The sequence below is a fragment of the Cyprinodon tularosa genome, unplaced genomic scaffold, assembly GCF_016077235.1.
Source record: "Cyprinodon tularosa strain WSP-4 unplaced genomic scaffold, ASM1607723v1 ctg120, whole genome shotgun sequence".
In the NCBI taxonomy this organism is placed as follows: domain Eukaryota; kingdom Metazoa; phylum Chordata; class Actinopteri; order Cyprinodontiformes; family Cyprinodontidae; genus Cyprinodon; species Cyprinodon tularosa.
The window spans coordinates 1879150-1894641 of record NW_024038004.1 but is presented as its reverse complement, the minus strand read 5'-3'; the positions used below and the strand labels follow the sequence as shown (position 1 = coordinate 1894641).

Here is a 15492-nt window from a genome sequence, read left to right as displayed (position 1 = left end):
TTGCAGAGTTACATAACATATAATTATGTAGCCTAATAAACTGGACAATTACTTCTAAGTAAACAATGTAGTCATTTAGCAAAAAACTAGGTTTGGATAACAGTTGACTGATTGCACAAGACTTCTATGTCAGGAAGATAAAAAAATAGGTGATAAATGGGGAATGTGACATTTTATCCTAAATTACTCATATTAATGATTTAAAGGAATAGTACACCCAAAACATGATTAGCCTTCATTTTCTACTCACCCCCATGCTGAACAACACTCTGGAGTACTTTTTTGATATCTCAAGTGCATCTGGAGATCTGGGAGGCTTCTTGCTGTCTGCTGACATTCAAATAATGGAGGTCTATGGCGCCCGAGGCAGAAAGGTCCATAAAAGTCCACAAAAAACGTGTCAATATTCCTCCATACTGCTCGTCCAATGTATTCCAAGTGTCCTGAGTGGGTAGCATCCAGAATTTACTCGAAACGAAGTCATTTAGAATGTTTTTAGAGCATAAACAGTGGTGTATAGGATTTCCTGAAAGCGCGTTCACGAGTCTACGGAAACCGCGGCAGACCAAACCAGATTAAAGTGCGCATTCAGCTCGGCAAAGAACTCATGCTCTTCCTCAACACTGAGGTCCTCAGACATTTTTCTTTCGTTGTTTCTTTCTTTGCAGAGGTAAACAGCACATTTCTTCTTCTACGCTTGCATTATCGGCAGAGCAGATGCTGAATGCGCACTTTTGGTCTGGTTTGGTCTGCCGCGGTTTCCGTAGACTCGTGAACGCGCTTTTAGGAAATTCTATACACTACTGTTTATGCTCTAAAAACATTCTAAATGACTTCGTTTCAAGTAAATTCTGGATGCTAGCCACTCAGGACACTTGGAATACATTGGACGACCAGTATGGAGGAATATTGACACGTTTTTTGTGGACTTTTATGGACCTTTCTGCCTCGGGCACCATAGACCTCCATTATTTGAATGTCAGCAGACAGCAAGAAGCCTCCCAGATCTCCAGATGCATTTGAGATATCAAAAAAGTACTCCAGAGTGTTGTTCAGCATGGGGGTGAGTAGAAAATGAAGGCTAATCATGTTTTGGGTGTACTATTCCTTTAAGAATGTATGTGTTCCTACAAACGGTTCTTACATGAGGCACATTGTCCCTATAACTGAACTGCAGACTCTCAAGGCTAGCAGGGATGGTATTCTTAATGAACTTTAGGAGAATTCCTTTCAAAGAATTTCAGTAATCATTGAGGCAGGGAATATGCACAATGAAGGAGTCCCAGGCAGGGACTATGGAAAGCTTTGGCTAGAGCTTGGAAATTTCCAGAAAAAAAACCCTGCAAAGTGATCAGCATTTTAGTATCCACCCACACACCAGGTCTGGATGTGCATATTTAATATTCAAACAAGAAAAGCTCAATCAAGTTTGCTCATTTAACCATGTCTTTATTCCCTTCATTATTTAAAAGTGATCTAGAGTAACTACACAAATGTCAAAATACAAACATTGCGTGAACATTCAGTACATAAAACCCTTAAATTAAGGCATTATTGTTATTTAATTATAAAAATTATGTTGGACAAGCCAAGGCATGTAGTTAAGTTAATTCACACATTGTGTTCAGTAGCATAATGTAAACTTATTTCCATGTTTGCATTCATTCAACTGCCAAAGTTACATTTAAATATATAAAAAACTTACCATCATTCCCCTGTCTCCATAAGCATTGTCTCAGTTTTAACACTTAAAGTGTAACCCACATTTTACTTAGACACTTAAAAGTAACTTTTGTAAACTGTCACCCACATTTAAAATAGAGACGACTTATTATCTTCCCACTGTTAAAAATATATATTTAAAGCTTAGGAAATATATATAACACACTATGTTCTTCATTAAAGCAGTTGCAACTTGATTATTCAGAAAACCCTGTTTACCCTTTATGTTAATATTTCCCATTGGAGCATTTCCCATTATAGCAGCCTGACTAATATAAAATTGAATTACGTTACAGACTGCACTGAGTAACAGTAGCAGGCAATGAAATTAAACTGGAATGGTCCGATACTTCATACCGCTAAAAAGATTTAGAGATGGTATAGAGTTTCAGAATTACCTGTTATTTTGTGAGACCAACTTTATCACATTAGTTCCAATAGTTAATAGTTAAGACAGGTGTGCAGTGTTAAAATCTCACACACATTGGCTCAATATCACATTTAACTCTGACAATTTCCTCTCCGCCGGCTGTGCTGACACACAAGTCCGTCTTTGTGCACGCTTGGGTCCATGGTGGGCTCAGCTGCTCTTTGCTGTCTCAAAATACTCTGTTCACTTTACTGTGTTTCTCCTCCCAACTTAAACTATATGTTTTAACACCATTTGCAAAGTGTAAACAATGCTTTTGTCTGTTGTAATTTATTTCTTCCAGCTCATAAGAGCATATTCTTTTTTTTTTTACACCAATGGAATATATAGAATAAATGTTTGATTATCTTACTGTTCATTTTTGCACGAAGACCCACATAAAAAGGCACACAGGACTTTGAATAGTTCTCTCCCAATGCTCCTCCTTTTCTATCTCTTCAAATAGGATGTAAATATTTTCTTGTATTCTCATACAATTTTTTCTCTCAATATCATAATATTTTTTTCTCCTATTTTTCATTCATTTATGGATTTTCATGGCTTTACAATGTAGTTAGGAAGGAAGGAAGGAAGGAAGGAAGGAAGGAAGGAAGGAAGGAAGGAAGGAAGGAAGGAAGGAAGGAAGGAAGGAAGGAAGGAAGGTCAGGAACGAGGTAGGACAGATTGGGATGAGGTAGGACAAGGTGGTATTAGTTCCTTTATCTGAATAGAGAGTATTTCATTGTCCATCTGAATACCATCAGCCCCAGTACCATTTGTTAAGGTTATTGATTGCCTTGTATTCTTTATGTGTTCTTATGTATTCACAAGCCTTGCATGTGTGCTCGGCCCAGAAATAGCATCTTTTGACATTAAAGTATCGTCTCCAAGTAAAGTATTTGTGGTACAATTCTTGGTTCTTGTCCAGAAGAAGCAGGTACTCGGCCAGTTCTTTGGGTGATTTGAAATCATCCACATGGATAAAGGCATCTCCTGGAACAAAGTTCTCATAGTTCTGTCTGCTTGTGCCGAGAGCCACTGGCACTGTGCCCAAAGACAGGGGGTTGTACAGTTTTTCAGTGATGTAGTCCTTGTGGACTGAGTTCTCAAAGGACAAATAGAATTTACAGCTAGATATAGTAGGGTTGTAATCTTTGTCAGCAATGTATTTCCCAAAGGCATTTCCATATGTATTTACCGTAATATGTGTTTGCAATTCTTTGTAATATTTAACCCGGATATAACTTGGGTTCCAGTTGCTCACAATCCAGCAGACTAATTTGTCTTTGCTTGGTGGTACAAAGTCCTCCACAGTCTCTGCTTCTACAATAGATCCATATGGCACTTGGATGTCAGAATCCTGGCGGTAATTCACAGTTAGGTTGAACAAGTTGTTAATCCCAGGCATCTGGGGTGAGTTTGACGGGGACTCCATGTTCATCCAAATCCATCTCTGCAACGGGGGTCGCTGTAATTTTGGCAAGTTGGATAGGTCCCAAGCAATATCTCTGTGATGAAAAAAGACAGCATCCGATTTATTGTAGAACCTTTTGTCTGCTGTAATGAAACAACCCTCAATGTTGAAGGTGGAGCCACAGATATTCATGTCATAGTTTTGACCAAAAGGCAGGAGCCAAACAAGAATGATAGTCAAGTTTTCTTTTTTCTTCTCTGTTAAGACATGTTGGTGGTGTTTTGCATAATTCGGTGGCTTTAAAGGTGGACCTAACAAGCTAGTGGAGGGTACATAGTACATCAAAAAGGCAGAGAGAAAACATCCAAAAATAAAAATACTAAAGAGGAGCGGTCTGAGGATTTTCTGTAAAGTTCCAGAAGGCTTGGTCTCTCCTGAAAAAGACACACACACAAAAAAATTATAAATAAAAATAGAAAAATAAGAATTTATTAGTCAGCTTTATCTACAAACTGTATTAAATAATATTTAATTTGCCAAATGGAAACAAGCTGCCTTAATTGTGCAGATGTCTCAATCACTATGAGATACACACCTGTTGGCTGCATGCTGATATCAATGCAAATGTCGTGCTAGGAATAAGTCTGGTGGTTTGCACACAAGGAGGCTTTTTTATTATAAAGCCATTTTGAATCCTTGATGATCTACTGAGGTTTAGTTGATCATAAAATTGCTGGTCCACTGGAGGATACCACTGTCACGTAAGAGCACTAAAAAAGACAAGAAAGATCATTTAATTTCTTTATGGATGCAGAATCTGAATTTTATAAACACTCATTAGGATATTTATTTTCTTATAAGGCATTTGAGCCCTCAAATCTCCAAGGTTCTAAATAGATGTTTCTTTTTATGTCAAATTTAAACACAAGTGTAATATGTTATAACTTTTTAATTACATCATTTAAGGCTTGGTGAGGACCATGTGCCTTCTAACATCCATTATTTGTGGATAAGATCCACATTCACAAAAATTCTCAGTGCTTTTATAAGGAGGACCAACTCTGACACAAAAAATAAACACAGAAATAAAAAAAATTAAATAAATACATAGGTATACAAAACATGCAAAAAACATAGAAAATTAACAATAAACACTATTTAAATTATACAATGAGTCATAAATGTATACCTCTTAAAATGTATACTATCATTATCATATATTGGAGAATTTTCACGCATTTGTGAAAAAAACCCACCTTATCCACTTAAAAAAAAAGCACATACACAACCCTGTACCCGCTCCTGAGAGGGAACACCTGTTAAACATGTGTGAGAGCGTGCACAAGCCTATTTCTCCTTGTTCACGCTCTGTTTAACAGTTAATGTTTGCATCGCTCACACAAGCTTAATTTCCAAAAGATTTGCATTTCTGTTATAACTCCTGACTTTATTTGTCATGTGGACAGAATGAGTGTTCTTGAACTAAGATGATCAGTTATCTGCTAAACTTATCCCATGTCCCTCACAGAAATTGCAGTCTTTATGTGTGGAGCATCATTTCAGTAAGTTTATCTCAGTAGAAAAATAGGATAGCATTGGACAATCTTTTACCAAATAGCATTTTTTCAAACAATTCTAAGAAAATGTTGACCAGACCTAGTAGGCTTCACAATTTAAGCGTATGACTAAAGGGTTAAAGGCAGTGCAATATGTAGCCTATGCTGAGTCCATCTGGACCACAATCATAAAGCATGTGCTTGCAAAGAACAAATCCCTAACCCTGAGTTCACCACCTACTGATGGGAATAGTGATGATAAAGGCTCAAAGGCATCAAATATTAAAGGTGCGTTCAGTCCGAGCAGTTAATCTTCTCCTTAGTATGTCTGTATCTGTAGCACTTCTTGCTTTCTTCACAGCTGAATATCCCGACGTACTCAATAATACATACCATACCATACCATACCAGCTTTATTTATAAAGCACTTTAAAACAACCACAGTTGATACAAAGTGCTGTACAGTTTAAGAACACAACATAATAAAAATAATTTAAAAACAGTTTAAAAGCAAAAAAACATACAATTTAAAACTAGATCCCACTGGTGTTGAAAGCCAAGTAAAATAGATGGGTTTTAAGACGAGCATTAAAAATGGGCAAAGAAGGGGCCTCTCTGACCTGCAAAGGTAAGTTATTCCATAATTTGGGGCCCATAACAGAGAAAGTATATAATACAGTACTTAGGTAGCGGAACAAGATGGATTTCCATGTATTTGTAAACGCACAAGTAGCCTCAGAATAAAGCCTGCAAGAAAGGTTAAATAATAAATGCATTCACAAGAAATGGCTATTTTAGCTGTTTTCCTTCCAATTTTTGTCCTCAATTAAAAAAAATGCCACTTACATTAATTCTGAGTTGAACCAACATATAGACAACCTCATAGTTATAACAGGTCTCTCTTGAAAATTAGAACTGTGTCAAATAGACTATGTCTACTTACACGGCTGGGCAATAATAACACATTTTACAACATCCCTTGAGCAGGATCAATTTGTTCCTTTCTTGTATTTTTGTGAAACCTCCCCTTTTTTGTAAACAAAGAGCAAGGAAGCATTGCTTGACTGGTTGTACTGAACTGCTGAACAAAATTAATAAATTTTAATTGTTGCAGTTGCCAAAATAACAAATATATTTTAGCTTTAAACTTCAAGACACAATGATCGAGAGGTGGATTTTTTTTCTTTGCAGCATATTAATGTAATATAAAAACACACTTAAGATGGTTCACTCCCTACCAAAGTAATCAGGAACTGGCCAAATATTTCCTGAGTTAGATATTAATAATTTCTGAATGACAACAAAATATTTTCTGAAAAACCTATTCAATTTAAATATAATGGTGTACATCTATACTGCCTTCATTATACACATATATTTGTCTGTCCATCCTCCTGCCCTTTCTTCCATCCGTCCGTCCATCTGTCTGTATCTGCAATTCTCTAAAATGCCCAAATGCCAACAATAAAATGTTACTACGTTTTACAGAAAAAAATAAATACAGGTCTGTTGTAGAGGATTCTCTCACCTACTTTATCACTCTCAGTGGCAGACAAGACTAAAGAAAGCTTATTCTCAGTTTGTCTATCTGCAATTATATTATTATATTATTAATAATCTAGCTTTTTTAAAGTTTCTAATGTTAAGGATGTCACATAGAATAAAACTGAAACTGTATAATACAGTTGTAGTAATACATTTATGAACATCTGTATGACAAATACAGTCTCACTCATCACATATTGACGTTTGGTCAAGTCCCCTGCTCATGTTGAAATGACAGACCACACCAGAGAGAAAAGAGGTGGATCGATCCTGATAGAAAACTCCCTGTGAGAAATATTTGTCAAGCACATTGAAACATAGCAGACAAAATTATCATAGACCTAATGATCGGATTTTTAAAATTTAAAATAACTTAATGCATCTAATATGCTTTACTTTATATACTTATCAGTTTTGTTTATTCTATTTAATAAAATATAACTAAAAGTAGATAAAAGTATCATAGATTTGTCCTTGTAATGCAACAGCAATAAATCTATAATACCACTAATTTAACAAATTCCAATTATTTTTCCTCTTTACCAGGTCAGATAAATAGGGAGGAAATTACCAAAATGGTTGCTGGAGTTACTCCTTTTGTGTTTGTCTTTCAAAAATTCTTTTATATTGGCTAAAATGTGTCCATGAGAAATGGAGAACGAGAATGGATCATGCCCTGTAATGTAGGTTAAACATCACAAAACAGACTTAAATTGGAAGGCAACCAATTTCGTACAGTTTTTTGAAGACATTTTAACACCTATCCAAGAGTCTTTCTCTTTTCTTTTGGCTTGCACCGTAGGCTAACAGAATTGATGTGATCCAACACAATGGACAAAGATTTCCCAAAAGGTGTTTAAACGTCTTCAAAAATCTGGCTGAACGTCCTGTTGTGTTCTGATGTAAGCCTGTTTTGTACTTGCCATGACCCAGATGACTGAGAATTTACACAGGTATGTAGGTTAGACATAATCTTAGGGCCTAGGCTGATGGTTGTCCAGCTCAACACTATATTTTTAAAGACTGCAGTTTGACTCTTCTACTTTAAAGCTACAGTGTGTAACTTTTAGCGACATCTAGCGGTCAGACTGCAGACTGCAGCGACATGAACTCCCCCCCACCGCTTCTCCCCCCCAACAGTACGGCGAGCGACAAAATGTCTTCCATGACGTCCGCATCACCTACCTTCTCAAGTGATGAGGTTTGTTTACATAGATAATAGATTTCATGTAGACTTAAGATAATAAATATACCCGTTATTTTTTCTACATCGTTGTGACATTTTGGCGATCTCGCAATCACTAGTTTGTTGGCTCTGCGCTGCCGTAGCGCAAAGATGTCTGCCTCCATTGCTGCGAGACCCGCTCCTATGTAATTATAAATAACGAATTCTAAGGCAACGCAAATATCAAGATTAAGAGGCTGAGCTCGTAGATGATGATAAATAACATAGTTGTGTATAATAGATTACATCTCTGACTGTATATCCCTGTAATTATTACACACTGTAGCTTTAATGTATGTGTATCAGTGGAGTTAAAAACAGATGCTTAAGAACCAAAACTGTAGTTTCTCTTGATGCAGCTTAACCCTTGCACATCCTCTGTTTCTTCATGAACTGACAGTGATTATTAAAAAGGCTTGGTTATGATCTCCACGTAAAAACCTGTCAACCTTAATCCAGTTTTGGGGCACACACAGAATTGATGTCTGTATCCCTCACTTTTCAACTACGTGAGCTGTATCATTTGAATAAAACAGAATAGAATGTAAAATCCCTTTATTTTCCCATTATGGAGAAAATCTGGAGTCTACAGCAGCAAAAAGAATATTATGAATTGAAAACACAATTATTTGTTGGGTAAACTTAAAAATTGTAACCAAAAAACAGCAGGAAATGTTGTTCGGAATGCATACATGAATTAAATCTGATTGAGCAATTGTGCCACATGATCAAAATTACATGCTTTGCAAATGATTGCCAGCACATCATTGGCACATTTCATGGTCAAATAATTATTGATTTATTGCAAAATATAAATAGTTTCTTGGAAGAATGCATCCGCATTCAGGGTGTTGGGCAAACACCTGCTGTTTGAAGTGCAATCAGGCCTTTAAGGTGTAACAAGTTAATATTAAAACGACTGTGAATCATTTGCCTCAAAATTCCTGGATGAAACAATACATTCTACTAGCAGCGGTTGCTGGAATCAATACAGTCTTTCAGTCACTTCTAAATGAAGGAATTTCTTCTAAAATAATTCTCCAATGTGCACCCCATTGTTTCCTGTCTTAGAATTATGCCAGCTACTGCTAAGATTTTTAATGTAGTTATTGTAGTGTTGAAAATCTGCAACAACTAAGTATGTCAATGGTATGATAATGGGTCAGATTAAAGTGGCTGATTATTAGTAACACATTTATTCATCTTTTCATCTCATATTTATGTCTACACTGGGTTTTATGTTTTATGTTGTTCAATATTATTCATTAGTGTTAATCATTTTGCGTACATTTCGTGTTTTAATTGTGTTGAGTTTAAAAGCATTCATTGATGCCTGCTATTGCCTTTTACGTTTTTTGTTTTTTTTTGGTTGATATCCAAATGTGAAATAAAGTTAAATTTTCCTAAACAATATTTTATCAATTGTCCGTTACTACGTTTTTTTTTGTTTTTTTTTTTGTATTCTGTTGCAACTAACTGTATTTACCCATATGTGAGGTAGGCATTTTCTGCTGTTTCGGTTTTGCCAAGTAGGTAGAACAACTGCCCAAAGTTTTAACCTACAATTCATGTTCCCAAGCAGTTAATTTACGCTTTAGTATGTCCATATCTGTAGAACTTCTTGCTTTCTTCATAGCTGAATATCCTGACGTACTCCATTATACTTCGGTACATAAACAAAATGAATTCCTGTGTATTTGTAAACACACAAGTACCGTCAGAATACAGCTTGCAAGAAAGGTTAGAGAATAAATGCATTCACATGAAATCTGTTTTAGCTGTTTTCCTTCCCATTTTTGTCAATTATGAAAATGCCAATTACATTATTTCTGGTTTAAACCATCTTGTTGACAACATCTCATATAACAAGTCTCTCTTCAAAATGAGAATAATAAATAAAGGTTCATTTGATCATTAATGATGTATAACTTGTCCTGCTCAGTGGTGCAGTGGGTAGCACTGCTGCTTTGCAGCAAGAAGGTTCTGGGTTTGATTCCCAGCCCAGGGTTTTTCTGCATGGAGTTTGCATATTTGATAGGGACAAGTATGTTTCATGAATCATTTCACACACTCCAACATTTTAGCTAAGGCTAATTCTCAATGCCTGTCCCCAGTTAGGCTTTTACACAAAATACAGTGACTGTACACAAGGCACAACAGAACAAATTACACACTAAAACATAACAGATACAAGATCAGGTCAGTTAGATTATTAATGCTCACATGTTTGACCTCTCAATAAAAAGTCTTTACGTTTATGTTTAAAAAGGACCCAGTTAGACTCTCCCTTCAGTTCTGCAGGTAATGTATTCCACACTGAAAAAAGTGAAAAGACTTTGTCATTCCTTCAAAGTGCATTTTTAAATTGGTTGAATGAAAAATCGTGGTTTCCGTTTTGAATTTGATATTTCCAGTTTGTTTCAAAGCAAACGACACTCCCCCTGGATAAAATTAAATAAAACAATTCAAAATAAATGATATTTTCACTTAGGTTTACTTAGGTTTCACTTTAGGTTTTCTTGTCACGTGACAGCGTGACGTCACATCAAACCCCATTTTTCGACTTTGTAGTCAGCCATTAATGCTCCCTCGCATCGAAGTCTTCGACCGGCTGTGAGCTCAGACACACTTTTGATGCGCTGCAGAAAGTCTTCATGGAGATTGAACCAAAGAGAATGACACGCAGAGTGTGCAGTCTGAGTGTCAAGCTCTAAATATGGGGTTGGTCAAAGAAAGACGGTTGGATGCATGTGCAGTTTTATTGCTTGTATTCAAAGGCATTGCAGGTTAATCTAAGGGAAAAATTAGATTTAATTCAAAATATTTAATTTGTGATTTTTATTTTTTGTATTATTGGATTTATTTCTGTTGTAGAAATATTGTGGCATGTATATCACCTTTGAAATGTGAATACTAAATTCAGTAAGTCACATCAGCACTAGCTGTTTTTTTTTTCTTTCTTTAACTGCGTTTATTGATATTTTAACGCACAGCCCCTTTTTTTCTTAATTTTTTGGGGTCTCCTAATTTTGTAATGGTTCAAAGTTCATTTTCATACTCTTAATGGGTATTTCAAATGTTAGCAATGACAGCAATGTTTATCCTGTTTTAATACTCTCACTTTGGATCTCTGAAGTTTTAAAGAGGTGAAGAAAGTATTTTTTCATGTTGATGTGTAGGTTTATGTTTTTGCAGTTTCATTAGGTCTGAAAATAGGAAAAACCCACATTTAGTTTAATTTTACATGTAATTTCTTTTCCCTAATCTTTGTGTAAAATATGCACTGGCCTTTTGAAAGATGGTATTTTCAGACTCATCAAAAATAAATGGCATTTAAAAGAGACTTTTCTGTTTTTAATTTGTATCTGCAGTGAATCATTTCAGTGAATTTTAGTTTTATATTGTTGGGAATTTGGCTTGTAATGTCGTAACATTTTCACTTATAAAAGGCAAAAAAAAAATCTCATTGACCTAAATTAACACTTTTGCTTGGGACTATATAATGTTTTGAGTAAGGTACAACAGAAAATTGACTTTGTGTTGATTCAGAAATTTAAGTTGAAAAAACTTTAAAAAAAATTCATGTAACAAAATTACAGCATTTCAATTAGTTTATTCCAAAGTGAATCTATACTTATTTGTAATGTAAAAAATTTGTTTTTTCCAAATTGAAAAATTAAGTTTTAACGAAGTATAAAACTTGTTTATAGTCTTTGTCATAAATTAAAGTTTTACTTGGTATTAATGCAATTTCTTTCTTTGGTTTAAGGTAAAAAATCTATTTCTAGTAAATCAAAATGTATAGTTTCAACCACATCAGAAAGTTAATTTGAGATAAAGTAATAAATTTAGGTGTAACAAATTACAGTAATTTTTTTAAGTTCATCCAAAGTATCTTTTTTTCAGTGCATGCTTTGGTGCCTTGTACAGTGAAAGCTGATTGTCCGAAGGAAGTTTTGCATCTGGGTACTTGACATTTTCCACTGTGAGCTTCTCTTGTGACTGAGCCCACAGCTCTGAGAGGAACTACACAGTCACGCAAAACCTCAGGGGCCTGATCATGCAAGCATTTGTAAACCAGTTTTAACTGACCAAATTTGACAAAGTTCTCAAAATTTTGCATTTTTAAGTTGTTCAGACTAACACAGTGATGGGCCCTAATTGCTTTTTTTTATCTAAGATTTAATAGCTCTATTGTATATCATCTGAAGAGGCTTGATAGTAGTGCTTGTGGCCTGTGACCAAGAACTAATGCAGTAACTTAGATGTGAAAAGATCATGGAGTGCACAAAACTGTGAGCAGCATGAAATGGTAGGTAATCTCTAATCAGTTTGAATGTGTACAAGTTTGCTTTTGTTACTCCAGCTTCTCTAAAGTCCCCTTAGGTGTGAGTGTGCGTGTGAATGGTTGTTTGTCCTGTTTTTCTCTGTGTTTGCATATAGAGCAGCTGGATCACTTTTTTCCATTCTGGTAATTATTTGAAACCTCCCCTTTATTTGCATACAACTAACAATGCACACATTGTCTAACTGGTTAAATCCATCTCTGAAAAAATATGTTAACTTAATTTTGTTACAAAGTAACTTATGTTTAAACAAATATATTTATTAGTTTTTAATTTCAAGAACCAGTTATTAAGATATCTAATTTTTCTATGTAGCATAGAAATATAACATTAAAAGACAAAAATGCAATGATAATGGTTCGCACATATGTGAGACATATAAGTATTTGTCATCTGTTGTCAATTAGACATAGAAAACACAATTTACACTAGATAAATTGATGAATAAATAAATAAACACCATCAGAACAAATTACTTGAAAAGCTCCTTAAGCTAAAAAAGTAGGCCGGTGGTTTATCAGAACAGCATACGCTGTCAGATCGGCATACACTGTTCGAATACGCATGTGAGCACATGCGCAACAGAGAATTATTCCCACATTGAATTTAAGCAGCAGTGCACTGACCAGCAAAAACAGGTATGTTTCAACTTTTAAAAAAGAAAATCAGCTTTGATTATACTGTTATTTCTTTTATGTAGAAATGGCCATACATGTTTGAAGTTTCTGGGATGTTGAGAGAAGAAGCCTCTATAGCTAAAACCAGGTTAGTCTATATAAATTTAAATTTAGTAGTAAAAAACGTGTGTGGGGATTTGAATTTGGTTACATTTTGTTTCCATGTTTAATGATATTCTCATGGCCTCAGATAATGGACTTGTATCTGTGCTCGTCCTGTTGGATCTTAGTGCTGCATTTGATACAGTTAACCATAATATTCTTTTAGAAAGACTTGAATATTTTGTTGGAATTAAAGGAACAGCACTAGACTGGTTTAAATCTTATCTATGTGATCGAATTCAGTTTGTTCATGTCCTGTTTTCCGGTGTGGTCCTGTGACTGGGTGGATGTGCTCTCTTTGTCCTCTGACATGGGAGCTGGCTCGGAGCTCGTCTGCCTGGCTGTGTGTTTCCTGGACGGGGCCGCCTTCTGCAGCTGCTTTTTTTGTCTCTGCTTCTGTCTCCTTGAACCCCAGTCGGCCTCTGCAGATGGCTGCTCACACTGAGCCTGGTTCTGCTGGAGGTTTCTTCCTGTTAAAAGGGAGTTTTTCCTCTCCACTGTCGCTACAAGCATGCTTAGTGTGAGGGATTGTATTTGAGTCAATGAGTCGATGCAATCAACTGGTTTTTCTTAGATAGAACACTTTGTATCAATTTAACAGTTTGATTTGGTTGAACTGTAAAGTGCCTTGAGATGACATGTGTTGTGAATTTGGCGCTATATAAATAAACTGAATTGAATTGAATTGAAAAAAATCATAGAAAGCCTTAACTGTGGTTTATATTGTGACTTGAAATTCATTTAGATTGTATAAAAACTAATCGTATGCTGATCTGATAGCGTATGCTGTTCTGACAGAACACCATCTCTGTTCTGGGTATTCCTCTTGAACCTCTGGAGACAATTTTCAAAAAGGAAGACTTCATAAAGGGAAGGGCATTAAGGACAAAATTTTGCATTCTATTCAGAAGATTGTTAAACAACAACAGAGGGGTTTCATTAGGGGGTTTCTCCAGATCTGGCACAAGATAGACCACTACAGAGGATCCTTCCTGCCTACAGCTATAATAACTACAACAATTGCTTGGAAAACTTCCCCTCGGAATTAATGAAGTTTTTTTTTACTAAATTGAACTAAATTAGATTTAAACATTTATTTCAAGTATAAGCCTACTGATAATCAATCTATAACATTAATATACTTGCAAATTAATAATTAAACATATTTTCTGGTATAGTTGTACAGTAATTTCTTGTTGAATTTTGTTTTGCTGGCTTGAAGATATTTTCTTTACAGTTTTGAAACGTGTCTGCTTTAACTTCTTGTAAAGCTACTTCAGTAGACAATTGTAGAAATTGAACCAAGCTTTGCAAATAATTCTACAAAGACAAATTAATCTTAAATCAAGAATATTGTAGACAATCATAAGCATCCTGTTTAAAAGACTGTTAAAAAAACAACAGAGGGCCGGATTTATCAAGATCCAATTTTGCGTGCAGTAATTTGCGCTCGCAAACTGGAATTTTGCGCGAGGGGCTGAACCATGGTTTGCGGGTGATTTAACAAGAGTATTTGCATAACTGGTGGCAGGTGCAAAACTGTTGGAGACGCCCTATTTAAATGATGGTTTTGCGCGTTTTGTGGTTTGCGGCAAAGTAGTTTGTAGTCTGTACAAACAAGTGCATTAGGAAATTTAAATCTTACAGTGACCCCCAACAAAAAAAATAAATAAGTAAATAAATAAATAAATAAATAAATATATATATATATATATATATATATATATATATATATATATATATATATATATATATATATATATATATATATATATATATATATATATATATATATAAATTGGCAACCTTTATTCCCTAAGGTGGTATGTGCTGCAGTAAAAAAAAAAAAAAACAGGTGTTTTGTATTGGCCTGTGACTGTGGATGAGATCCCCGCAGCATTTGGCACGTTGCTCCACAGGCGCAGGGGGAGAACCCCGACCCCGTCGGACAGCACTTCTGAAAAAACGAGATTGGGAGATCCCAGCTCTCGCTGCAACCGTACGCTGGAATGACCCAGATGCAAAAAAGTGCAACGTTGCAAGGAGTTTTGTGATATCTGGTATTGCGTGGGTCCTCCTTGTGCCTGGCTCCAAATCCATTCGGAGTTCCCCCAACAGCTCCAAAATGGCAATGCTGGATAAACGATATGTTTTGATGATCGTTTCCTCGTTCATTGCAAAAATATTCACACGGAGTGAAAAACTGCGTTCTCTGCGTCTCCTTGCTTCATTTCCATGTCTCCTTCTTGCGACAATAACCGCTGCCATGTGTGCGCAATTACGCATACAGACCATTTGCACCTTCTTTTGAAACGTGTTAAATATAGAGTCAGATACCGTTAGCAAAATTGCTTTCAGGTTTGATAAATCACTTTGCGAGTGCTAAATTAATATATTTACATGTTCTCCTCCCACAAGACGCACTTTAGCGTGTAAACGCCCCATATTGCATATTCATTGCAGAAAAAGTACTAAATGGATAAGAGGCGCTATTTA

At 35.6% G+C, this 15492-nt stretch overlaps 1 protein-coding gene across 2 annotated transcripts in view; it reads right to left on the bottom strand.

Moving 5' to 3' along the window:
• Positions 1–1433: 1433 nt before the first annotated feature.
• LOC119775123 (4-galactosyl-N-acetylglucosaminide 3-alpha-L-fucosyltransferase 9-like) overlaps positions 1434–15492 on the bottom strand; it is a 35954-nt gene continuing 21895 nt past the window's right edge. For both annotated transcript variants that reach the window (XM_038273023.1, XM_038273028.1), the window contains 2 exons: positions 4141–4315; positions 1434–3979 (listed from right to left, as the gene is read on the bottom strand). In XM_038273023.1, the coding sequence (XP_038128951.1) occupies positions 2892–3979; positions 4141–4153 (1101 nt within the window). In that variant the 5' untranslated portion in view covers positions 4154–4315 and the 3' untranslated portion in view covers positions 1434–2891. The remainder of the gene's footprint in view (positions 3980–4140; positions 4316–15492) is intronic.